The sequence below is a fragment of the Poecile atricapillus genome, chromosome 11 (assembly GCF_030490865.1).
Source record: "Poecile atricapillus isolate bPoeAtr1 chromosome 11, bPoeAtr1.hap1, whole genome shotgun sequence".
NCBI classification, from domain to species: domain Eukaryota; kingdom Metazoa; phylum Chordata; class Aves; order Passeriformes; family Paridae; genus Poecile; species Poecile atricapillus.
In genome coordinates, this window is record NC_081259.1 from 4,121,797 (window position 1) to 4,148,595 (window position 26,799).

Genomic DNA, 26,799 nt, shown 5'->3' on the forward strand with positions numbered 1-26,799 from the left:
CCCACATTCTGTTCTCCTACACAAGTTCTACAACAGGAGTTCTCCACATCGCTATGTACATTCTTCCAGAGCGTTGCAAACAAAATATAAATTCTTTTCTCTTCACAAGATCCACACATCTCCTCCTTGTACTTTGTGTAGTGTATCCACTTTTTGGGAAAACATTCAGTATTTCATTGAAGCATTTTGTTTCAGTATTTTCAGGTACTTCTCAAGTATCCCAAGCTTAGCTGCTCCCCTGTTATCCTCTGTGCAGACTAATCCATCGAGTTTCTCTTTGTCACCAAACATGCTCATACCTCCCTCTCCATTTTCCTTTGCCTTTCTCATACACAGACTGAAGCTTTGAAAAATAAAACTGTTTCCTTTTTAGCTGCACTACCAGCTTAAGCAGCAGAAAAGATTAAGACATTCATCACAATGATGCTCATTATAAATCCTCTTCAGAGCATGAATGAAACGGGCTGAACTTCTTCTACATCAGTTGGATGTGGATCAATCTAAGGAGAAAAGAAAGACAGCAATTACTGCCTGCAATTCCTGCATTTAGGTATGAGTTTGGGTTTTTTTTTTTGCCATCTGACAATAAAAACACCACCTGCTATTTATTTTCTTACCTCTGAATAAAGAGGTGGAGGCTGAAACCGGAACTCTTGTATGTAAGCAAAGACAGGACAACACAACTGTTCCTCACAGTCAATGGGTGGTGGATAAGCAGGAACATGTCTGGAAAACTCTTCCTCAGACACTACATCAGCATAATTTGGTGGTGCTGAAACACAAGAGATGTTTCTGTCATATTTCAAACTATTCACTCACAGCAAGAACATCTGCATTACAGTATATCCAGGACCACAAACTCTTTATTGCAAGTGCGCACTGAACTCTTAAATATTTGAACTAAAATTATGTTTTCAGTGAACTCGGGTGAGTCAGCAGGAATACAGAGAGTGCTGTGCTTTTAGGACAACTCCAGCAGCAAATGTGTGTTGTATCAAGATATATTCAGTGATGAGTAGAATTTTCCCACCATCAGGAGTTAGTTGTTTCAGTCAGAGGGGGTACAGAGAGACTTGAGGAAGGCTGGAGTTGGGGTAACCTAACCAGTTGTTTTGGATCTCCATTTAAGACTTCTTGAGTCATACTTCCATGGCCTACATCCCTGGCAGTGCCCTTCAACTGGCACTGCACCCATCTGCTGCAGACAGTGCTGTGCTGGATTAGAGAGAGTTCAATATGTATTTATTACCTTCAGGGTGTTCAGGCATGGTCAATGCCAGCCAACTCATATCCATACTAAACTGGCTGGTAATGCTGGAGTTTCTGCTTGAAAATCCAATACATGGAATAGTGCCAATCACCAGAGGCATTTCAATCATCAATTTCTTAGCACCAGGAATATGGATATACACCTATGTGACAACCCCCAAACAGAAGAAAAAAACATTGTGAGACCCCATTGAATGCTGCTCTTAAAAGCTGCCTTACTCCCTACAACTGCAAATTTAAAAATTAAGAGCTTTGTCATCCCAGCTATGCTTAGCTAATACCCTGGCAGCTTTCCTTGTTTTTCAGCAGCTTCCTTCTTTCTGTAACTTGTCTCAAGGGGCATTAAAAAATAAAAACCATCATGACAAACTTAATTATGCACTTGACTTTCAGTCTTATCTTCCCATTTCTGGAAGGAATCACTTGAGGATCCCATTCAGCTTGAAATGCTTCCCCAAAATAATCCCTACATGTCTGAAACTAAGCTGCTTCTTCCTCATTTTTCCCTTTTCCACATTATTCCCATCTTTTCATCTCAGAATCTCTTCACAGCCTTCAGTCTCTCATGTATATAGTTTATGATATTTATTTTTCAGAGTCATAGAATGGTTTGGGTTAGAAGGGACCTTAAAGATCATCTAGTTCTAACCCCCCACCATGGGCTGGGACACCTTTCCCTAGATTTGTATTTATTGTAGTTCCCAAGTTAAAAACCTAACAGCTACTCAGCTATTCTTCTGCTCCCAAATGAATGCAGTATCTAAAGTTTGTACATTTGAAAACCCAATACTTACAGCTAATGAATATTCTACTCTAATAATGCAGCAGTCAAGTATAGATGGGGATACAGGTGGGATTTTCAGAGTTTTCCCATTCCAGGTATCTGTACTCCCAGAGGCAATGTGGTTTCCTCGGACATTGGCAACCATCTGACGGAAGGTTTTTGTCTTCCCACTGGCCAGGTAAGTTTGTGTTTGGAAAATGGCAGCTTTTGGAACAATCAAACGAGAAGAGCAGTTCTCAATTTCTGCATAGATTGGGATGGCTTCCCCTTAGAGACAGAAAAAGTCCAATGAATAATTTGTATTTACCAACTTTCCTCTGGGAGTATCAAAGCATGTTACACAGCACGTACATCATCTGCAGTGTTATGAGAACAATACTTGCTAAGTTTCCTCAAGCCAGTTTATTTTTTTCAGAGTGGTATCCAGGCAGAATTATAGCCACCTACTATGTTTTACACATAAACAATGATTTATTTTGAAACATTAAGCATAGTTATGAACAAGCTATAAAAGCTTTATTTGCAAATTATGCCCCGATCTTCCTTTTATATAGTATTAAATGAATTTCAGGATGTCTCATTTTATTTTCTAAATGTATCTAATGTGATCAAGATGAAGAAGAAACTGCTAAAGCTCGTTTTTACCAAGTGTAAACCTACACAAATAGGATGTAAAAACCTAATTACATCCCAATTAAGTATTTTATACCAGATAAAAACATTTTGTTGTTCTTTACACTCAAATGCACATGGATTTTCCGTAAGATTATTAACAGGACTTCCATTCAATTTCTATTTCCAGAGGAAAAGATGATTTTTTTTAAAAAAAAATCATAGGATCTTAATTTACTTTTATTAAACAGAACTATTCTTTGAACTGTAAAGTGTTGGTTTCATTGAGATTTAAAAAAAATCCCCAACCTATTAGATGCTTAGTATTTACATTTTTAAGATAACTACTCTTACCATTACAGTATCCCTTCCTCTCAATTTTGGCACTGAGAGACACTGGCCCAGAGGTGAAAAACCAACAGCCAACCATCTTCTCCTGACTTCTTAGAACAGGTGTCTATAAAATATAGAGTATTTTTCATTTTATGGCATAAAGCTCTCAATCACTTGCAGTTTAGTGTTATGCATATCAGTCATGGCAACCCAGCTCTAAAATCCAGGTCATCTGAATCTCTGAACTGCTCAGTGCAATTGTAGTTCTGCCACCATGTGAAGTGGAACCAAGGTTTGGCAATCTGAACATTTCTCTTTTGAAATCCCAGTCTGTATTTATACTGTACTAACTAACACAGACTAGTGTGTCTTTGCACGTGCTTTGTCTGCAAAATGAACTTTTTAAAGGTCTCATGGAATACTGTGGTGTTTATCCCCATGTTTCTCAGTGCAGAAGAATGCAGAATTAATTTTATTTGTAAACAATTAACAGTTAAGTAGATAATTTTTTTTAACCTTTGTATCTTTAAGAAAGGATAAATGTATATAGACACTGGGCTAAGGGGGATGCACCCTCATTACTTTCAAGGCACAAAACCCCCCCAAAAATGCAGAGGTATGACAAAAACCATCTTAATTATTCAAGGACTGTTGCATTGGATGACATTTACAGTGCCTGTAACCTTTTCATTAGAATAAACTCACAAGCACACAAGTCAAGGGTCCAAGCCAGAATCAAAGCTACTCAAAGTGATTTACTGGGCAGTGGCACCCAGTCAATACAATAATGCAAATTGGTTTTGTATTTTCTTTATTATAATGAAAAAACTCTGTTGTTTTGCACTTTTGGTGGCAGCCTTGGAATCCATTAAGACTGGCACTGCCTTCCTGATATGTCTTACAGGCCTCTTCTGTGAAATAACCTATGGTCTGCTCTGTGCTTACAGAATGTGGCTATGATGCCTTCAAACTCCGAACTACTGAATATAAAGACTATTCTGTTTAGAGATGTCACTGCCAAAATACCCTAAGTTCTCTCCAGAATGGATTAAAATGTAAGCATGTAATGAGGGGGGGAAAAAAGGCTGCTCAAAACATCTCTTTTCTACGTTCACGTCATGATGTTAAAATTATCCTACCATTTCAAATAAAATAGAAATTACTCATTCATATTTAAATGAATAACCATTTAGATCCAGTTGCTATCATGAAAGTGCAAGGTATAATTTTATATTATTTTCATAATATGGGTTGAGATAAAAGAATCCAGCTCATTAGCTTCCATCTTGCCTATTTACTCATTACTTAATGCCTGATCTTTCTTATTACTCTACAGTATTTCCAGTGATTATTAAAAACTCAATACTTTAATGTGGCCAAATCTGTCATAGGGAAATAACTGAAAGGATCTCTGGAGCAGCTGCGTGCACACACTTCATGTTAGAAAATGACATGCAAAATGCAGGGATACGTAACATAATGGCCAGAGCCTAAATGACAGGCTGGGCATGATTAATACTCTTCTCTAATTACTGTTCCTCAACCTACTATTATTGTAGAGTTTAGGACACTGCAGCCCTGTGAATGTAGTTGCTCTGGTAAGAGTAACTACTCTGCACTCGTGCATTACTATTATTAAGCCTTATTTATGCATCTGAATCCTGCCTAACTTTTTGGCAGGAGCATCTCTGCCAGCAGGGATGTAATCAATGGTATTAAAAAAGCCACTGTGTTTGCTATTCACACAACCTAAGATCATCTATTTATAGAGAAAAGCTTAGGGAGCTTATATGCTTTCAGAAGTCAGAAAATGACGCTCTGGAATAACATGGGAAGCGTTATGGCTGGATGTGAATGCTGCCTGGAAATGGTTTCTTTGCAGCTGGTTTTACGGGGGGAGGAGGAGTGGGGGACCCACTTACCAAGAGAGCTGGTGAGCTGACATCGATATGGCTGATGACCTGCAGCTCAGTCTGCACACTCTGGTCAGGTACAGCAGGCCTCTCCAGAACTGCTTTCACGTAGTACTGGATACTGCCATACTTCCCAGTAAAAGAGGTCACCAGAGGTCTGAAACAAGCAGTCATAAAACCATTACCCTCAATTAATAATTCAGCTCCAAACATTAACACTTCCTGCTTACAGAAACATTTCCCAATTTACAGCTTGTACATTTAGGGCCTTGCAGAAGCAAACAAGGCCTGTCTCTGTGGCCCTTGATTAAGACAAATATATAAAGCTGATACTAAAAAAAACACAAGTCAAATTACATTAAGTTAATGTTCTACTACAAGCAGCATCCAGCACAATCCCTTCAGGTTGGATTATTGAACTTACTCTTGAGGAAGCTGAAAGCTGAACGGAAATTCGTGTCTTCCATCTAGAAGAATTAAGTTTTCCTCACCTGTAGGACAAGAATGGATAATATGTTTTAGTTATTCCAGAAATAGAACAAAGCAGACACTTTTACAAATTATTTATGTATAAAAACACCCAGATGCAAGAAGTTTTTATTGATCCCAGTAGGTTCTGGACTGCAGCCCACACTTTATTTATGCTCTGATGTGATTTCAATGAAAAACAAAAATCAAGGAAACATGGGAGACCTTGAGATTCAGATCAGGACTCTGGCCAATTTCTAATCCAAAATGGCTTCTGCAAAGCATAAATTAAGTTTTAAGGACAGCAATTAATCTACTTTTCCAATTAACAATTAAACTAACTTCTGTGCTGAAAAACCTGCAATTTAAGGTCAGCGTTCAGAAATACTATAAATATACGCGCTCCAAATTTATTCATACGGGGCCTACTGTTACACAATTTGCAAGGCCTAAATTTACTTTCCCTACAGATCAGCCTGAACTGCGTTTCACCCTTACAGAACTAAATGGTGCTGTTCTCTCTTTGATTTTTTTCAACGCTGCCATAGTGCTGCAGTGTCTGTGTGACAGAGCTCCGCAACAGCGAGCTTCCTCTGCCTCCTTAATCCACAGAATGAGCCTGACTGCTTCCAGGGTCTTCCAGGGCAGCTTCCCAGGAGCTGCTTGTCCAGCACAGCCTGCGCGGAGGGGCCCGATGGAATCCACAGAAGGGCCGAACCTCTGCCCGAAACCCCCGCAGCGCAGGGAACGGAGCCGCGGATTCTGTTCCTGTCTCGCTCCGCGTTTTTCAGCCACCCCACAAGGAACGGGCGGCAGCTTCCCCGGCCGTACGGCTGAATGCTGGCAGCGCTGCCCTGCCCCGGCACCCGGGGTCCGTTTCTCCGGGCCCCGGTGCCCGTCCCCACCCGGAGCGTTCCTCCCTCCGTGGCCCCCGGCCCTTCCCCACTCCCGCAGCACCACTCCCCGGTGCCACCCCCGCCGCGGCTGCGGAGCGGCCGGGCCCGCGCCCACCCCCCCGGCCCCCCTCACCTTCGGGCGGGTCCCGCAGGAGGCTCTGTCGGATGTCCAGGTACCGCACCTCCGCCTCCCGCCGCGGCCCCGGCCCCGGGGCCCGCACCGCCACCCCCCACGTGCCCGCCCCGGGCACCGCGCCGGGGCTCTCGCTCCAAGCGACGCGCGCCCGGCCCGCGGCCTCCAGGCGCAGCCCGCGGAGCGGCAGCGGCCCCGCCAGCTCCAGCAGCACCTGCCCGGACACCGTGTCCCCGCTGCAGTATCCGCCGCCGCCTCCGCCGCGCCGGGCCTCATCCTCCAGCACCAGGGCCAGCGTCTTCACCGCGCCGCCGGCCCCGGGGCCCGGCCCGGCCGCCGCCATCGCTCCCCGGCCGCGGGGGAACCGCGCCCGCCCTCGCCGAGCGCTTTAAACCCGCCCGTCTCCGCCAGCGCCCGCGGCGCCGCGTCCCGCCCCCGCGCGCTGCCCATTGGCCGCCCCGCGGCCCCGCGCGCCGCCATTCGCCGCGGGCCGCCCCTGCGCCCCCGCCTCATTGGTACGCGGCGGGCGCACGCCCGGAGTGCGTCACGCTGCGTGATCGCCGCGGCGGGACCAATCGCGCGCGGGCGAGCGCGCGTGGACAGCGCGGCCATTGGCGGGACGGCGGCAGGGCCCCGGCGCGCGGTCCAATGGCGCGGCGCGGCCACCACGTGCACAGCCTGTGGGTAAACAGCGAGCGGGGGCGGGCCCGGGGGCGGGGCCCTCACCCCTCATCACTTCACGCCCCTCCGTGACGGGTCCCGGGCGGCGGCCCTGGCAGCGCCTCAGGGGTCTCGTACCTCGCTTTGCCAGCTCCTCTGGTCACTGCTCGCCAGCCCAGCGCTGTGGTGAATCCACGTGCCCTTGGTGACCCCGCTCTGAGAGAAAACCTTACCTTGTCTCTCGGTGTCCCTCCGGTGCTGCCATGGGAGAGAGGGAGGCAGAGCGGTGCTGGGTCGGTCTCAGCCTCTCCCGCTGGCAGCCGGGCTGGCTGGGACTATTAAATATGGAAAAAGGATGCGGTGCTGCTGTCTCCCCTCCAGCTTTGTCTGGAGGTTACCTGCCTGTGTGAAGCCCCTTCTTGCCCCACTGAAGGGCAGGAGCTGAAGGGTTTTAGCTGTAAATGAACAGTCCCGGGCAGCGGGGAACCCTCGTGTCCACACAAATACTCTGCGTTTCTGCACCTTGTAAATCAACAAACGCCCTGCTTTAAGAACTTGCTGCTACAACCCCACTTTGTAGCTGGCCAGTGAAATGGGTGCACCCTGCTGTGTGCTGTCACACCTGAGCACATCATCCATAGGTAACACTGGGGAGATAAAGAAAAAATGCAAAGTTTTGCTGTTATGTTTAGAAGCAGAAGCTTAGGAAACTGCAGCAAGCAGTGGAAGAGTGATGAATGTGCCTGAGCCGATGGGTGGGCAGGCCAGAATAATCATTCCCACAGTGGTGAGGCTGCGACAGCCCCGTGCCCACCTCCAGCCAGCCCAAGACGTGCTCCAAACCAGAATGCTTTGATTCTACGGGATACATACTGCAATTATTGCTGTTCTTGGCCTTGTCGTGTTTTGTGATGGCCCAAGCTAGCAGCAGTGCATCTTCCCGGAGGCGTGTGCATGCGGTGGATGATGTGCTGGCATTTCCACGGGTGGCCAAGGAGTCATCTCCCACTCCGAGTCACCTGCCTGCTTGAAGCTTCTGACAGCTGCATCTTCCTGCATTCCTCCATCCCTCTGGGGTGCTGCAAAACACCAGCCTGGTGCTTCCCAGCTGACTCAGGTAATTACTGAAATTAGCAAAACTTATCCTCGGCACACAGAGCCTTGGCTTTTAAATAAATAACAGGTGATATAAATCCCCAGGTTTCCTCAGAACCACCCTCGTGTCCTGTGAAATGTAGCCTCATATTGAGAGTTCCTTCCTTGCCAAGAGCCAGGTAGGCCTTTGGAACATCTTTTGTTGGCTACAGGTTCATACCCATATCCATGTTAGTCAATAGTGACCTGAGGAAAAGGAATGTGCTTACAGATGGGGTGAACTCGTGGGCTTTGTTTCAACTTTTGGCCATGCATTCTACAGCTCATGATGATAATTATGTAAAGGAAAATAACTCTATTATGATGATGATTTTTTGAATATTTAAAGAATTGTTGCCTATTTGCATCCCTTTGTGCATCTGAAATAATTCTTTACAGAAACTACAAATGTTGCATTGTAGTTGGGAATTGTGGTGTATAAAATTGTACTACCTTGGTGTTTTTTTAAGTTCAATTAAACTCAGACGTGACTAGTTTTGCATCAATCTTTTCCCTGTATGCAGTTTTTCACATTGACAAGTATCAAGTTAGCTTTGTAGTCAGCCAAGAGACCGTGCTTGGATGTGCAGACTGAATATTTGCTTATTTGATGAGTTTCATTAGGTACAATATGTGTGTGTGCAGACTGATTTTGAGAGTGTGATAGAGAGGGAAAAAAAAAATATCAAAATCCCACAACTCCCTTTTTCCTACATGAATTAGATCCTGTATAAAAGTAATTACTTCTCTTATGGGTTTATGCAACCATTCAAACGCTGCCTCCCTTTCATTCTTTGCAAGTGCAAATGAGCTAGATAGGGAAATGAATAAACATGGCAAATTGCTTATGAAACAAAACATTACCCAGAATTAGAGAGAGCTGGGAGGCTTCAGTAACTCGAGCAATTAGCCTGTAGAGGACACAGTTAATAGTCACATTCTGTCACAGTCAGGTGATACTTCTTCCAGATGTTGGTTTGCCCTTTAATATATTTTCTTTCTTTTTTTTTTTTTCTTCACAGCAAGAATAAAAAAACAGCACTTGCTATAATTATCAAGGAGTGATTGGTTTTCTTATCTACCCATCTTTCTGGTGTTTGAGGCATTTTAACTGACCCACACAGTGATGCTGTAGCATGAATGGTGGAAACCACCACATGACTATTTTAGTCTCTGACAAGCCAGGAGGAAGGAAGAGGAGATGAGCACTCACAGTGTGGGTGTTTGTGTGTGACTGGTAATCTGAGTGTGGGAATAGGTGTGAAAGAGCAGGAGATACACTAACATGCTTGATTATATTTTCATTCCACTCATTTTGCTGCTTTATTTGTGACTGTGTAAGAAAGAGCTACCTGAACAATTTAGATAATGCAAAAATCAGCTTGTAAGAGTAAAAAATACACAAAGAAAGGTCTCATTAGAGAGTATCCATAAAACTGTGAACAGCTCTAGAAATAATCACAGACTCATCATGGAGGGAAAGGAAGAAGGAGAACATCTTCCTACAGTAGCTGGTTATATCCTGGCTCTGCTGGTTAATTTAGAAATGACTTCTGTGGTCAGATCACTGAATTTAGATGGATAGATTCTACATGCAGTAATTATATTTTTACTCATTTCAGTGCAAATGTTGAAAATAGGGCTATCAGGGCTTAAGCCTGCCAGAAGAGTTTTGGAAAGTATGGAATTGATTCCAATTTTCCATAACAGGTAGGACACACAATATGTAAATACCTTTTTTTTTTTTTTTTTTGGTGGAAGATATAAGATAAGAAACGGTCTCAGTAACAGCTTCTTGTGCCAAGAAGGTTTCTGTTTTCCAAGAATCCAAGCTGTAACTGGTAAGGAAGTGAGAAATTTGATGAGTATTTGCTGTCCTCTTCCTGCTTGAAGGAGCTGAGACACAGCTCTTCATCATGAGTCAGGCACCAGGAGTTTGCCAACTAAGCCTTTCTGTTCTTAATAGCCTGGCAGTTTAGAGAGTGAAGAGCTATTTCTGCTACTGGAGGAGGACTTGGGGAAGTGTTTATGAGAGCTGCTAACAGCTAATTTACAAATTGGAGTTCTTATTTGAGATTGTTGTGCTATAACATCCATTCAAGCATCTTTCTTAGCCAGTACCAAACACAACAGGCAAAGCCCCGGTGTTTGAGCTGCAGCTGAGTTCAGTGGGAGAGCCATGAGCCAGGATGTGTGTGAGTGAAGGAAGTGCAAACCCCATCCTGACTTTTCTGCATAGGAGGGGGGATTTGTCCATTTACCTCTTCCTTTATCTGCCAAAAATTTCAGCTGTCTCAGTGGCTCTGACAGATGATAGGAAGCAGTTGGCTGAGAGCAATGTTTACCCCTGAAAGCAGATATTACAGGCTTTAGAGTTCCACAAAAGCCTCAGAATATAAGGCCTTTTTTTTTGTTCCCAGATATCCAGAAATCTTCATTCTGGAATTGTTTATGGAGTCAGGACAGGGAGGGATGAGAGACAATTCCTTTCTTTCCCTAGTTCCTGGCCTTTTACCAGCGAGTTCCTTTATCAGCACTGTGCCAGAAATGCAGCCCTGAGTGGAGCATGAATTCTCCCTGGCCTCCCAGTCAGCACAAGAAGGCGACAAATGGGTGCTGGTTGCACTTGCTGTCATGGACAGTCTTTTATTGCTTTTATTCTATTACCAGTAATTGAAAGGTCAGCCAAAATTTTCTTAGACAATTAAGCGACATTTACAGAGAGGAGATTGAGAGCAGCCAGAGATGCTTTTCTAAGTGATGCTGCCCAGCTAGTCTGATATGTCACTACAGCCAGTGTGTAAAACACCAGGATGGATGTTTTTAAGGGTTGTGCTGTATGTGGTACATTGAGAAAAGCAAATTCTGAGATACTGAGGGTTTTATCTGGGCAGGTGTTAGTTCACACAGCCCGGTTCAACAAAGCACAATTGCCTTGAAGGCCAAAAGACCAATCTGAATTCAAGGTTGTGTCTGGAAAATGGAAAATCACAAATGAGAGTATGGGAGCCCGTGTAGAAATCTGAGGCAGAGGAAGGACAGAGTAGGTTGCACGAGGCTGATGACAGAGAACCAAACCATCAAGGCTTGTGCTCTGAGTCATTGGCTCACACAACTGCCACACATCCCATCCTTACCTTCCAAGGGCTGGGAGAGGAGTTTCTCATCCCTGCCTCAAGAGGCTGGGGCAGAGGGAGAGGTGGTGGTGCAAGCTGCAGGGCATCCTTTCTACTTCCAGTGGCAGCACAGAGCCAGGACCTTCTCTGTCACCTCATGAGGTGGCAGCATGCAGCAGGCCCACAGGATAAATGTCAGCACTAGGATTGCATCCCAGCACATGATGGACCATCATGTTGTTTCATGCACTGCTAAAGAAAACACTTGAGTGACCTGTTGTTTACTTAAATATTTATATAGTGATTCAGAGTGCAGGATATGTTACAGCTCGTTCCTGTGCACAAAAGTGATCTAAATCCAGTACTCAGCTGGGCAGCAGAGGACTGCTCCAGGGTGGTTTTGGATGTTTACAGCTGCTATAGGTTTTGCAAGGAGTGTGAGCAGAGAAAAATAATGTGGTTAGAACATCTCTTCATCCTGCTGTCCCCTGAGGACAGAAAGATTTATTGGGGTTGTGGCTCCTGCACAATTAGAGTGGCCCTCTGGAAGTGCTCCTCTGGAGGAAGAGCTTCCTACAATTGTATCATGTACCCCTCTGCATTTCAGTGACTTCAAAGGAAGGTGGTCAGGAATATGCCTATAAATATCTGACATGGAGAGAGGATACAAATTTCTGTTGTTGAATCAACTCTTAAACAGCAGCTGCATTATTCATGTGTGGATCGTGGTTTGGTGTTCCAGCTCAAGGGAATGAAGCCAGAAAGGGAAAGGGAAATTAACAGACTCCTTTGGGTTTTTAGTTATGTGCTGCTTTAGCTGGTTCCTCATATGGGCTGTAATTTGAGGGTTTGAGGTCTTTGTGAAGGGCTTTTTGAAAAAATTTAAACTGAAAAAATTTGAACTTGGGATGAACCTGAATCTCATACCAGGAAACCTCACACTGAAGGGAAATGCATGCCTGGATCTGAACTCACCTTTTGGCAGAGCATTCCTGTAAACAGGAATGTGAGCCTTGTGGTGCCACTTCAGCCTTACGAGTTCATACCAAGCAATGGTGTGCATCATAACTCTGAGAAAACACAGGTGGCACATCCAGAATCTTTGTAAAGATTGTTCCAAGGGAGCAGGTACTGGAAGCATCTGGGTAAATCCATCACCTTTGTGACGTGGTTCAGCGACACAGCAATTGCAGATGCAGAGGTGCTCTGCGTGAGGCTTTTTTTCACAACCTGGGCTGCTGTTGTTGCCCAGGCTTAGGAAAGGTATTACCTCAGCAGAAAATGGAGATAATGGAATGCTTTATGCTAAAAGGGAATGCAGAGGAAGAGCTACAATGGATGGAAAGTGAAGTCAGCAGCCTGAGATAACGAGTGATGGGCAGGACAGGGAGCACGATCACAGTGGAGCTGTGCTGATGGGAATGTGTGCTTTTACTTGGAACAGGGTTATTTGGCTTTTGCTGTTATTTCAGCATGATTTGAGGTGTAGACACAGTATGATTCTGTCCTTACAATCTGTGTGTTGTCTGGTGCTCCAGCCTGCTGTCAGATTGTGGGATATTAAGAGAGAAAGGGTGATGTTAGGGAAGTTGTACAAATGCATTCAAACACTGGACCTCCTATGCCTGGAGTAGCCAAAGTTGCTCCAAGATGTGGAATCTTTTTTTTCCTTATAACACTGTAGGAGGGCTTGGAGTTTCATGGTAACTGCTTAATTAGGTCCAGCTAATCAAGCTAACCCAGGATCACAAGCTACTACTACAACTACAAGTTTTCCTTGCATGCTTTTTCTCAAGCTTAAACCCAAAGACAGTATTTTAGCCATTATAAACAGTGCTTAGCACAGGAGGGGCACAAGTAAAGCAGGGCACTGTCACTGCTGAGGGGTGTACAGAGGGAATTTAACCCTGGATGGCAGAAGAAGGCAGAAAAGTGTGGCTACCTCAAAACAACCCAGCTTTTTAGCAACCTTTCCCTAAAATTTAGTGACCAGAATGACCTCGGACCCATAAGCAAGGCATGTCATTGGATCAACCAAGGATATTCTTGGTGTCCAAGAGGGGATATGGAGCTCCTGGAGCCAGTGCTTTGGAGGGAGGTAGAACACCTCAGTGATGGAACTGTGCTGACTGACACATCTGGGGGGAAAAACATCCTCTTACATTTGTGGGTAAACAGCTGATGCTGCAAGGCATGGAATCTGATTATAAGGATTGTCTTGAGGCAGAGCATCCTAGAGAGATACGTAGCATTGCCATAAAGGTTCCGATATATGGCAGCACATTCTCTCCTGTTGTTTTGTGTCTTACCTCAAGGCAATGCTGTCTTAATTTAAGGTAGGAATTACTGTTTTCTAAATATTAAACTTTTTGGGTTTTTTTTCTACTTTGTGTGAGGTTGAATCATTCCCTTTACAGAATTTTTCTAGATGCTTCTCAAGAGTTGTCACCCTCTCAGCCTTTCCTTTGATAAGCTGAAGAACTGGCATCTTTTATGCCTCATATCATGAAGCCCATTTCCCAAAACCCAGGAGTCTGTGCTTAAACTGATGACTTTTTAAAACAGTTGGTGGTTTAACCACATTTAAAAATATTTCAACATTTCTTGGAGAAGTGTTTCAGTAACCAGTTCAAGCTGTGATTGAAACAGGAATGAAATGTTGAACGTGTCATGGCTCATTAAGCCTATATTTTCTTTCAAAAACAAGTATGCAACATATCCTTAGATGTAAGAAAAGGTTAGGACTTTATAATTTCACTTATTGAATGCATCAGTGTGTCATAGCCATGTACCTATACACACACATCAAACTCACTTGCCGTAGTCACTGTTGTTGTGGAAGCCACCAGTGGTCATCTGGCTGTGAAAAGCCTGAGAGATAAGAAGACACCATTAATACTGTTCATTTTTAGCCATACACACAATGAAGCAGCAATTTTTACAGTTTCTTCTGAATTATGAAATATCAGGCATTGTCAGAGCCAGCATATGGGGCTAGATGGACTTTTAACTGCCTGCTGTTGTGATTCTTATCTTCCTCTACAGGGTGAATTAGAATTCTTTGGATCAATGAATGTACACAGGCTTTTCTTGTATCAGAATAACATTACACATCCTTTTGTCATTATAGCACACCAGAAGATTATTTTCAATGATAATGACAAGACCATGTCAATCACAGGACTTTCATAGTAGGAATTTGCTTCTTATTACATCTTTCATGTAGGAAATTTTCCTCTTTCTTCATCATGAATTACTACTCAGAAATTGGTAGCAAAAATGTTCCAAGTTTTAAAAAGAGAAAAAGAAAATGTCTCACTTGTGCTGCCACCAATGCTCTAAGTTATACAGGCATTGACTTCTGCTGTGCCTCCAAGATTATAAAAATGGCACAGGCAGAGCCTACATTTTGTTCTGCTTAAATATCTGCAGAGATCACAGCTTTTCTCTGATAGATACTATTGTTGGAAAACATCAGTATGCGCTACCTGTATTTTCCCGTGTTCAAAGGACGCAATCACAGAGTTCTTCATTTATTTTGCTAAGGGCTTAGTAAATGCTTCACTGTTGCCATTCTGTAAAGAATGTATTTTCATGTAGAGGCATTATCATTAACAGATTCTTTTCAAATTCCAGGAAGAGTGTGATAATTTTATTTGGCATAATGAAGTCTGAGCACTTAGAAAATTTGATTGTTTTAAGGCCTTTAATTTCCCTCCACACTTAATTTTTTAAACTTAATTAGGTTCACTGGAAATTTCTTCTGCTTGTACAAGTTCTTCCAGGCCCAGTGTTCCAGCCTGGGCTCGGTGTGTAACTCATGGGGACACTGACTGTTGGTGTCCACAGGATCTGAAATATGGAAAAATGGATAAGACAGGAGATATGAACTGTAAAACAGCTGCACCAGGAAGGTAATTACAGAGAGCAAAGATTTAGCTCAAATGCTGAGGTAGCAACTGACTTGAGGAGACTGAAGTTAGGCAATATGGATCCTCTCAGTGTCTCTGGAGAAAAATTGAGGATTTTTAGATACATTTGAGACACTGCCATGGATTTAGAAATCAATCTTTTTCTAATATTTTTAGGAAGTTAATTCACAATTCCACCTTGAGGGATAAAAGTCTGCCTGAAAGTCAGTAGGATTTTGGTTCTGAGTTGGAAAGATGCTTTAGAAATGGAGCTGGTTATTACCTCCATCATATTTTCATTATCTTTGTTTTAGTCACTGTATATTTTGTTAGATACTATTTGTCCTTCAAGTGAAGAACCTATTTAAAATTAATGATAATTGATTAGTTGCTTCTAAGTCTTCAGTTGTCATACTTTGCTGATGTGTAAAACTTCCCAAGAAAAACGGTGTTATAACTGCAACATTTTGCACCTTGACATTAAGCATGTATTTCACTCATGGCCAATTTAAAAATCAAAATAGAAACTTTGTAATAATCTTCCTTTACAGTTTGGGTTATGAGAAGCTGAGAATTCCCTTAGGCTTGATTGATAAAACATGGCATTTATCCTATTCCTAGGATGATGTTCAGCAAACTTTATGACGGAGAGGAACAGCTGGTAAAGTGGGTTCATGGAAAGGTGAAGGTAATATAGACATAAAAAACAAGAGGATAATGATTTTAAAAGGGATAATAGTTGTAATAACACCATTAACCTTTTGCTTCAAATTATTGAATGTGTGGTCTCTTCAGCAGGCTAATCAAAGGTTTGCATTAACCATGATGCAAGAGGAAGTGGCAATATACAACCTGAGGTGATTTTTTTCCCTCTTCCAATTATTCACTATCAAACCCTTCCTGAAACAAAAAAAAAAGAAAAAAAGAAAAAACCGACCCTTTGTCCATTGAAGACCCCTTCTGATTTTGAATTGAAACTGACTTGCTTTCAGAAGGAACAAACTTTAGCTTCCCTCCTGCTTTGTAAGGGGTGGATTTTGCTAGGGGAAAAAAAAAAACCTAAGTAAAATAAATATCAGTTGTTATAGATACAAAGAAATTAGAGGCAGAGTTGTGAACAGGTAGCCAAGTGTTACAGGGCAGATTGTTGGTAACAGTGAGCCCTGAGCTGTTTGGGGTCGCACAAGGAAGGGGATCAGCAGCAGGCACAGCTCTTCCTCAGCAGCATAGGCAGGTCACTGCAGAGCTCTGATGTCTCCCTGCCTGGGACACTTCTGCTGTCTAAAGCGCAAATGCAGCCTGAACCTGAGCAAAACTTCCCTTTTCATTTCCCTGTTCTGTGCACATGGGGTTGACTACCAGAGGCAGAACTGTGCTTTGACAGTTTACTCACATGCAAAGAGGCAATTGTATTAATGGTGGAAAATCGCCACAGATGATGTGAAAGCTTATGGTGACTTGATGGAATTATTCAAGGATTTGTCTGGTTGGACGAATGTGCTCCATCGTACAATTTCACAGGTGGTGGTGCTCATTATTCACTTAAGGCATCTGAATGGGCTGCCCAGAGAAGCTGTGGCTGCCTCATCCCTGGGAGTGCCCAAGGCCAGGTTGGACAGGGCTTGGAGCACCCTGGGATAGTGGAAGGTGTCCTTGCCCATGGCAGGGAGGTTGTAGCAAGATGCTCTCTGAAGCTCCTTGACCCCAAACCATTCTATGGTTCTGCGTGGAGAGAGAACCCCCTACGAGAGACACCCACCACAAGATTGCCTGACTGGCCCAGGATGTGTTGTGTCAATCTAATATGAAAGGAAGAAGTGTAAAAGGAAGTTTGCACCGTTCATGGCTGACAAAACCCAGCAGCATTAACAGCCCCGTTCTGTGCAATCAGAAATGGTGAAAGACTTCAGGTGCAACGTGCCCTGAATTTGAATTAACCAGATTGAATTTAAAATCAACAAGCTGAAAGGGTTTGAGATAAGAAATCAGAACATTTAGAGGAAATGAGAACTGTTCTGGGAACTAAAGGTGAGAGAAACACTAAGTCACATAAAAAATATTCAGCAAAGAACAAAGATACCTTTTCTTTTTCTGGACACCTTTTTTTAGAAGCTGTCTATAATCTGTAACCTTTCCTGGGCACTTTCCCAGGCTGTTTTTAGTAGCTGAATCCTTTGTTTCAAAACCACCCATTGATTCAGTGCCCTAAGTGAGAAGTAATTAAGGTGGACAGAAATCTTGCCTGCTGCACGATGTGTAAGAGATAGAGGCAGAGAGGGGGTGAATGAATTTTTCAAGGTATCTCTCACAACACGAGAATGTGTAGAGTATCATGAAATACACGTGTGTGGAGATGTGCAGCTCGAATTTCTGCCTACTGATCTCTTTATTTCCATGCACACACATGCTGATGTACATACAAGTGAGTTCCTGAAACATAATGAACTCTTTAGGCAGTACTTTGTCAGAGTATCATTTAAAGAGTTACATCCTTTTAATGCACAGTAGTTTAAGCAAACTCCAAGGTTCTTACTCAGCAATAAACCCATTAAATCATCTTAAATACCATGTCATAATGACAATTTGATGCCACCAGATGTGGCACTAGGGATTTTTTTTCCTTTAAATGCTTTCCTGGAGATACAGCTTCCTGAATTTTAAATTCTCTAGCCTGTTTGCACAGCTGTTAGATCCCAGAGCTCTGCCATCTTTTTGCCTTGCATCAGTTATTCACTAAATCATGTGTGGCATGACTACAAACTCACTGCATCTAAAATGTTTAGGCTCATAACCACTTCACCCTCATAAAGGCTGAATGGAAGAGGGTTTGGGCATTAAATTCTGAGAGCAGTATCCACTCCAGTTGTGGATCTTCCTTATGGGGAGATTTTGGAGATGGAGTCACAAGAATACCCTTTTCACACCACTTTTCACTGGCAACTTACCCTCTTGCATCTGTGGAAAACAGAGATGCCTGGCCACCTTCCTGTCTTTTCTCACCTTCTTAGCCAAAAGGCAACCAGATTGGTGGTCCAGCATGACTTCTACCTGAGGAAGACTTGGGAAAGTGGACACTTTAGCAGGATACAATGGAGTCCAAAAATCCCTCTCACAACTAAATGTTATTTCATGCTATGTGTATTTAAATAGTGGAACATGTTATGGAGGGCTGTGGAAAAATTCTGAGGAAAACAACAGAAATATGTTAAATGAGGAGCAAAGGGAGGGGAGGGAAGATAATCTGACCATAAAACATGGTCATCCAGAAGCAGCTCCTAATGCAAGAAGTCCCTATTTCTGTTTGACAGAAAGCAGGAGACCATCTCATGAGCTGGCTGCAGCACTGGAGGCATCAAAGATGGGTCACTGGGTCCTTGCTCCAGCCTTTATGGGGGGACCATGTTGTTTTTTGTCATGTTTGAGTTGGTGTGGGTGAGTGCTGCAGGATCTGAGATGGCCTCGCCCCTCTGGCACCTTGTGTTAGATGTGAATTTTCCCCTAGAAAAGGCAGTGGGAGGGTCCCACCAAGATGCACTGAGAGTGTTGGTAAGGATTTGGAGTGAGGTTGTGAATTTTACACAATTAGATCATACTAGTAAGTGTGGTCACGTCTGAGGTGCAAGTGTTGATGGTGGGATTTGGAGCTGCTCTTGTGTGGGTCAAAATCATGACCTGTGACCCCAGGGATTGTTGGGGCATTCCCTGAGGGTCAGGAAGATGGCACAAGACACCGACAGTCTAGAGGTCACAAACACCTGCTCAGACAAAGTGAGATTAGGTGTCATTGCCATCCCGATCTCCTACCTGAAGGATTATTAAATCCTGATTTAGTGTGAATTAAAAATACTCCTGAAAAAGCTGATTCAGAAAGATCATCCCTGTCTTGCATGGAATCATGGTGTGATTTGCTGTTCAGCTTCATGGTTGGCACATGAGTGTTTGAGCAGCTCAGTATTGAAGAGGGCATTCAGTGCTCTCTATATTACCCTCCAGTGAAGTGTAATATTTGATAACGTCAGTAAATACAAAACAGAAACAAAATGACAACAGCATTTGAGCATCTTGTGATAGCAAATGAAGTGGAAAAGTTAAATGGATATAGAAGAGGATCCTCAGAGATTGGATCTCAGTGTGATGCTGGTAGGAGACCAGTTGTTACTGTGCTGATATCAACATGTGGAGCTCTAAATCTTTTTGGGTTATGGCTGAACAGAAAGATTTACTCACAGCTGCCTTTTCTCTTTCTCTGATTGTATAGGCTGTCCTCCTCTCCTACCAGCAAACAAATAGAAACTGTGCCAGCTATAGCAGCAGTTTACATAGAGAAGCAATGAAGCAATTTCAGGAAAGAATTAGATATAATTTTGGCTTTTTTTTGCTTTTTTTTTTCTGTCACTTAGCCTCTAGAAAGAGAAGATGCGCTGATGTGCAGAGCTGGGCATGTATTATGCAAACTCCTATCACAATGCCATTGTCTGCTTGTGGACCCCCATATCCCTCTGTTTCCATCTGTTGTTTAAAGACTAAGTTGTTTGGAGGATGTCCAAATTCCTTCCCCTTTTCCAACTTTGGTGAAGTACCTGCCTCCCTTAGGCTCTCTCCATAGACAACAGAGAGAGAGGGAGGCTTCTCCAAAGAATGTGATGTGCCAGGGGATGCTCCTTTCTCTCCTTCTCCCCCTTTCCCTCCTTCCATCCTCTTCCTGACTGCACTGGGATTTTAGAAAGAGCTGAAATACATCACCCCAGCCGAGCACAAGAAGGGATGGGGTGAATTTGGGCAGTGCTGCTGTCTTTAGCTGGCCCTGGATCAGGATTAAGATATCACAGGCTGTAGGGAGGAGGAATGTGGCATCCACCAGTTGTCTGTGGCCCGTGAGTGGGCAGCAGCAGGAGCTGCTCTGTCTCAGTCTAGGCAGTAGCTTGTGCCTGGTGCAGTATTTCAAGAGATAACAAGGGAATGTTGAGCTTATCCAAGAAAACAGAAGTGACACAGAAGATAAATAAGCAAGGCATATAAAGCATAAATGAAATCCTATTAAAATTAAGTATGTTTTAATTTCTGAAAAGATTGATATTTTGGTGTTAGATTTACTGAACAGGAAAAGATTACAGGCATCATTAAAATAAAATGTTTTCAAGGGCCCTTTTTAAAAAATTGTAGCCATGTTTGCAATTGCCATGTGCAAAATATAAAAATCAGAGAAGGGAAAAAAACCCCAGCAAGCAGTGGAAATAGCCCATTTTGTGAATTATAGGAAGAAATATACCATCTGTGATTTAGTGCAGTTCCCAAGATCCCATCTGTGATCGAAGCACAGTCCTTGGTGAAGGCTGAATCCCTGAGCCATTCCATATAATAAAATACTTCTTTTGGAAGGTGCTTGGGCTAATGGGTTTGTTTTTCTGGAATAAGGCTCTTCTAGATGAGACGTAAAACCCTAGAGGCCTAATTTTGCCTCTAGTGGCTGACTACAGCTGACGTCAGGAGAAGCAGGAGCGAAAGGAGGTCAAAGATCTAACAGTGTTTCCTTCAGAATTTCTGCACTACTTTTTATCAGGTCAGGTTGTTGGGTCTAAGAGGTCCAGACAGAGATTTCATAATCTCTAGAGTCAGACATTGTGGTCTCTTTGCAGCAGGAGGGCTGACACTGCAGCTGCACCACAGAAGCTCCAACTATTTCCTTTTGTTACTGCTGTTCATTTCTCAGCAGAGGAGAGAGAAAGAGAAATCCCTCAAACTGGGCCAGACTTCTCATGCAGCTGCACCTCTGCCATCTTCTGATCATCATGTGTTGTCACTGTGATCTCTTAGATTTTGTCCAAAGGTGGCCTCAGGTGTATTAGGTATTTTTACAAACACAACATATTTAATTCAAATCCTCTATTAATTATACACACAGGTACAGATTGGCTCAGTTTCAGTTACCACTGAAATTTATATTTGAATAATAAATGCATTCACCTGTTTAATAAATGTTTATATTTTCTCCTCTATGTAATTACATGCTGATTATACAATTACAGAAAATACTTACATATTTTGCACAATTATGCTATTACTGAAATAATGCTTGCAATAGAGCTGTGTGTGTGTGAAGGATGTTTGGGAAAATACCACCAAGGCTGGTTGTTTCAGAGTCATCCAGAGCTTGTGCAGTTCCATGTGCTGCTGGAGCAGAGTGTTACACCGCAGGAGTGAGTGTGGGATTGCTGGTATTACCTCGAGGTGAATCCAGCTCTATTAAAAATATATATTCAGCTTTATTATAAAACAGCTGTGATTTAAGAATGTTCATCCAACCTGATGTTGTGGTGCCCGGTTGTGACACACGGTGCGAGGTGCACACGGGCTGGGAGTGAGACACCTCGAGAGCCACTGCCCCCCTTTTGCTGTGGGGTCTGACCAGCAGGCCCCAGTCTGTGCTTGCCCCTGCTGGGCTTAGAACAGGCTTTCACTGTGCCTGTATCTCCTTGGAGCACTTCAGGCATCCTGTGTGTGAGGATGGTGCAGATTTGAGTGGCGACATTGCATTGGTGAGAACAGCTGCACTTGGCTCTGGTACTGCCCTCTGCTCTGGGTGTTCTCATGCTTGGGGGTTCCCAGTCCCTGGATTAATACAGACAAATAAACAAACAAGTAGCAGCCTTTCATAGCATCAGCATCTGTGTTTGTACTGATGGGGGGTGAAACAATTCACCCAAGCTAACACAACCAGCAGCATCAGAGCTGGGAGCAGGATGCCTGCCTCCCACCTGCCTTTCCTGGGATCAGCCAGCTGCCTGCACAGCACCATAGGGAGAAAAAAACTCCTGTTCAAAGGATAAATACACCCTGGCTCTGTCTCCCTCATGCTGTACAGGTCTTGCAGCCAAGGGGTTAAAAAGAAATGAGTGCTTTTGGCATGCTCTGTGGAGTGCCCGAAGTCTGAACATGAATGACCAAATTGCTTTTTACTTTTTAAATTAAGGCCTCTGTCTGTACGCACACAGCTCGCACTGCTGTTCCATTAAATAAGAGAATTTGTTCCCACTCTTATTTTTAATAGGGTATGACCCTGCCGTTCCATCTCACAACTTTACTGACATGAGATCTTAAAAGCAATCCTCCCCCTCTCCTCCTTGAAGTCTGAGCTTCTGATAGTTTCATACACATTGTGTTTATTTTACATACACAGCTCTGCAGCTGCTGCTTCCTTCTTCTCCGATAAATGACAGCATAACTGTTGCATCCACTAAAAAAAGTAAGTAAAATTAAATGGGGAAGAACAATACATCTCTGGCAGAGAATAATAACTCTTTTAAGGCATGTATCTAAATTGTACAGTCTGATCTTAATTGTAAGGATAATTCTTTGTTATTTCAAGCAACTTGGAACTGGACAGTAAACGCAGGCTCTTGGCAGTACATCCCAAGAGATTTCTGTGGGAACAATGGGGGGAATTCTCCTGGATTGAAAGGAGATTGAGGCATCTTTATTAGGTTAATAGGGCTTATAGTGTGATGAGAAAGAGTGGAGCAAAATGCTACGATCTGTTGTTGTTTGGCTGGTTGATAGGTTGGCTTGGAGGGGTTTTTAAGCTGGGGCTGTGCAGGATGAGGCCCTGTGTGGGTGTTGGATGGGAGGTTTCAGCATTAGGTGTCAGCAAGAGCAAGGAGGCCTGGACCAGCCAACCTCCAGCTCCTGTGCCATGCTCCCAAGGGGGGACCAAGCGTGGGAGTTTTCCCTGTCCCAGTATTATCCAGGCTGGTCCCATGCTGCTCTGGGGCTGCTGATGTGAGGTCCCATCAGACTCCAGTCCTCTCTCTCTTTTGTTGTCTGGGCCATTGCTGCTGAAGCCAGCCAGCAGCAGTGTGTAACTGGTAGTTACTGGTGCTGTTTAACCGTGGCTGTGGGGCTGAATTGAATTTTGAATGTGCCTGGAATTTGTCTGAGGAGATGGGAACCGCTGTCAAAGCATGCCACAGCAAGAAAGAGAATAACATGGCTTCAACTGAGTTAGGAAAAGACAATATTTGTGGTAGAATGGGAAATTTGAACTGGTTTTGAGAATCATCCAGTTCCTTTTGGAATAAGGGAAACTATGCAGATGTCATCAACTCTTCCAGCAGCTTGGTTAATTCAGGAACCACATGGCTGAGACTTTGGGTAAAAGCAAGTTGCTTTTCTGACTGGTTGTGGGAAAAAAAAAGAGGATCTGGAAGAGTGACCTGAAGGAGGAAGAAATCCTTCCAAGCAATGAAACACTGCCCTTGGTGAGGAGATAGTAAAAAATGAGAGGACAAAAAAAAATAATAAGGTTATGACTTCAAACGTGTAGAAATCTTTTATTTAAAAGAGAGGGATAAAGCTACAAAAGTTGGGAAGTGCATTGTCTGTTTTGAAAGTAGCTAAGACCTTGTGAAAGATCAGGCTGGGCAGGAGTGCTGCTGCTCTAAGGGAGTAGCAACAGTTGACAGTCAAAAGGATGAAGGAATAATAGCTATAAAAGGAACGAAAAAGATTTCCAAAAGGTGAAGTAGCACTAGTGGGAGGTTTACCCTGGCTGTTACCCAGGACATGCCTGGAGGAGGTGAAGAAGGGCACTGGCTCTGGGCCGTGGTTTGTACCCTGCACTCAGGACACAGAGAGCCTTTCTGTCCCCTGGGTGTACAGCCAGCACTGCCACCTCTGCCTGCTCTGTCCTGCCACTGCTGTGGCACTGCAGCCTGCACAGGTGTCCCTGCACAGGTGTCCCTGCACAGGTGTCCCTGCACAGGTGTCCCTGCACAGGTGCTGTGGGCACTGAGCTCTCTGCAGAGGGACCCAGCACTGGGAGAGAGGGCATTTACAGCTCCTCATATGTCTTGAGGGCAGCCTTAAGCCTTCAGCCCCTCACCATGGAATGGGTGCTGTTTACCCTGGCACCAAATAGAGCAGCAAGTTGTTTACTGTGTCCTCAGCCTGCTCTCCTGCCCTGCTGGCCAAGCACAGCCTGGGCTGGGCACTGCCTGGAGGCCAGGCTTGGGCCAGGGAGGGGTGAAACCTCAGCTTCCAGAAGAGGAGCAGGATGCCCCAGACCGTGTTCACGTACCTGCTCTGCAAGGCAGGCTGAGGCTGGCTGTGGGTTACTGTTCCAGTGTAGCCACAGGGATAAATAAAAGGAGCCACGTTCACATGAATGCTGGCCCAGGGAAAGGGCAGCTCCTTGTCCTCAGGCAGCCCAGAGGAGAGGCTGAGGTACCTGCATGTCTCCCTGTCACTGTTCCAAGAAGGAGCCCATTCTGCCAGGCTGGACTGTTTCCTCTGCTCTACTGCAGCATGGCTGTAACACAGCATCACTCAGCTTCCCTTGGGCAGCAAATTCCAGGCACAATCCAATCTGGCCCTTTGAAATCATCCAAGAAATGCTAGGCATAGCCTGGTGTGAGAGGCAGGAGGAATCCCTAAACCTGAAGCAGCACCTTCACTTCCTAATGCTGCATTTGGTAAATGGCAACAAGGTCATTACTGGGTCTTGTTTTGTCTTTTAATCAGGAGGAAGATTTGGAACTTTTTGGAGTATCTGGCCAGGCCATTATCATACAGATGCTCCTTGCATGTGCTCCAACTTGAGAGAAAATGCAAAGTTTGACATTAATGTAAGCTAGAGCTCATCATTAAATAATTACATCATCAGAAAGGAGCTATCCTTTGATGAAGCTGAGAATTTCTCTGGGAACCGATCATATTTTTCTCAGTGGATTAACACTGAATTAGGACCAGGGAGGTGGCGAGGACACAGTGAGCAAAGTATCTTCCCCTGTGAATGAGGGCAGTAAATGAGGTCTGCATTTACTTGCATAAACTCCTAACCTTCCTTGCTGCAAAGTGCCATCTAGTGTTTGCAGCCCTGGCAGTGCTGTGTCAGACTGTCAACAGCTCAGAGAAACCAAAGGGAAGACAGACAAGCCACCAAACTGTAATTGATCCTAACCAGATGCTGCTGGCCTTTAAGATATGATTATAATAACTTAGGTGAGTGAAGGCTCTTCATTGCATGGTGGAGTAGCAGGTGTTTCAACTGAGTTTAAAAATGAACCCGAATCTCAGAAAACAAAGTGATGGCGGTACTGTTGGGGAAGCAGATGAGGAATTACATGCCCAAAATATCTGCCCAGTGATGGGTCAGGTTTTCAGGTGCAACGAGCATCGTGGCATTATTAATGTTGTTTGTGAGGGGAGCAGAATGTGAGCACCGCACACAGAGGGGCAAGACAGTCCCCTCCTCGCAAGGCTGCAAGTCACCTGAAAGAAGTGAGTGAATCCAGGGGCAGGAGAGCACCCAAATGATCATCATCCACTGTGTAGGTGCATGTAAATGAGCTAATTGCTAATGTAAATTAGTCATACAAGAGCAAAGGTACTTTGCAAGCCTAAAATCAGACCCAGCAATGGCACAGTTTAGGATCTAAAGTGCAAGGTTTGGGGAGGCATGGTCCACAGAAATGTGTAGGAATTGAAAGTGTAGACGAGGTAAGAAAGTGCACAAAAATAACTCTGTCCAGATTTGTATCTGGGGCATCTTTCTGTCCTGACTGGCTTGGAAATCTCTCTGCCACATCTGATCACCCCTGAAACCACCCTGAGCACAGACCTCAAACACAAAGGTGGTTATTATCATTTGTTGTTATCTGTAAAGTGCTGACGGCACTTTGAAGTGCCAGAGGATTCGTGCCTTGGGTTTTGCTCTTGCAGTGGCCAGGAGCAGAGTGTAATTAGCCCAAACACCATCCATAGAGCTCTCTGATAAAGAACAGCCCTCCTGACAGAGAGCAAATTAGGTCTCTGACCTAGCAAAGCATTTAACCGTGTGCCACATTTTCAGTATGTGTATCTCTGGATTAAGACCTGGATGATGTAACCTTTTTCTGCCTCTAATTTTTTTTGATTGCAGTATGAAGCACAGCTTAGCTTGCTGGCTCAGAAATCCCTTTGTATGGTATTAATCTGCATTCTGAACTGAATTCTTGTGTCCGGACAAAACCCCAAGGTTTCCTCCTAAGCCAAAGGATCTTTCCCATTTACTTCCTTAGATTTGTTGCAGGAACCCCCATCCCTGTGTTCCACCACTCATAGCAGGTGGCTTTGCAGTGGTGCACAAGTTGAACCTGATCTTGAGGGGGTTACCTCACTGTCAGAACTGACATGACATTCATGAATTTCTCAGAAGACTCCTGGGCAATAAGGATTTTCTGAGGAGTTATGTGTCCTTCAGAGGGAGTTGTGAGTTTAAGGTTTTGCTCTGGATCTTCTGGTGGCAGATGGCTGCTCTTCTCTGAGGGACAGTCTGAGAACACGCCCGCTTTGCTTCCCAAGCCATATTATAAGCTTGGTGGTTTCAGGGTGGGGAGAAGAGGAAGCTTAAGGAGGAGATTTGAGCTGGAAATTGGTGGGTGTTACACTTGATGATCTCCTTGCCTCCTTGCTCTGGGAGCCTTGGGGAGAGTGTGCCATAAAATACTGTCCTATGGTACCTGCTGCTTTCTGTACTTGCTGACAGACATCTGAAATCACTGGCATGGGTGGACCTTTGGTCTGCCCCATGCCAC

At 44.1% G+C, this 26,799-nt stretch overlaps 1 protein-coding gene across 1 annotated transcript; it reads right to left on the minus strand.

Moving 5' to 3' along the window:
- Window positions 1-363: 363 nt before the first annotated feature.
- ARRDC4 (arrestin domain containing 4) lies at window positions 364-6,819 on the minus strand. Its single transcript, XM_058846942.1, has 8 exons — window positions 6,409-6,819; window positions 5,336-5,402; window positions 4,921-5,068; window positions 3,020-3,122; window positions 2,064-2,320; window positions 1,250-1,412; window positions 618-772; window positions 364-500 (listed from the first exon to the last, which is right to left on the minus strand). Exons 1-8 carry the CDS (start codon window positions 6,749-6,751, stop codon window positions 444-446), a joined length of 1,293 nt encoding a protein of 430 aa, XP_058702925.1. The 5' UTR covers window positions 6,752-6,819; the 3' UTR covers window positions 364-443.
- Window positions 6,820-26,799: the final 19,980 nt, after the last annotated feature.

Excerpts from the sequence above, each read along its gene's own strand:
- ARRDC4 (XM_058846942.1), bottom strand. The coding sequence starts at position 6,751 with ATGGCGGCGGCCGGGCCGGGCCCCGGGGCCGGCGGCGCGGTGAAGACG. Across the intron at positions 3,123-4,920 it reads TCAGCTCACCAGCTCTCTTG|ACACCTGTTCTAAGAAGTCA; the intron begins GTAAGTGGGTCC and ends TATATTTTATAG. Across the intron at positions 773-1,249 it reads CATGCCTGAACACCCTGAAG|CACCACCAAATTATGCTGAT; the intron begins GTAATAAATACA and ends CTTGTGTTTCAG.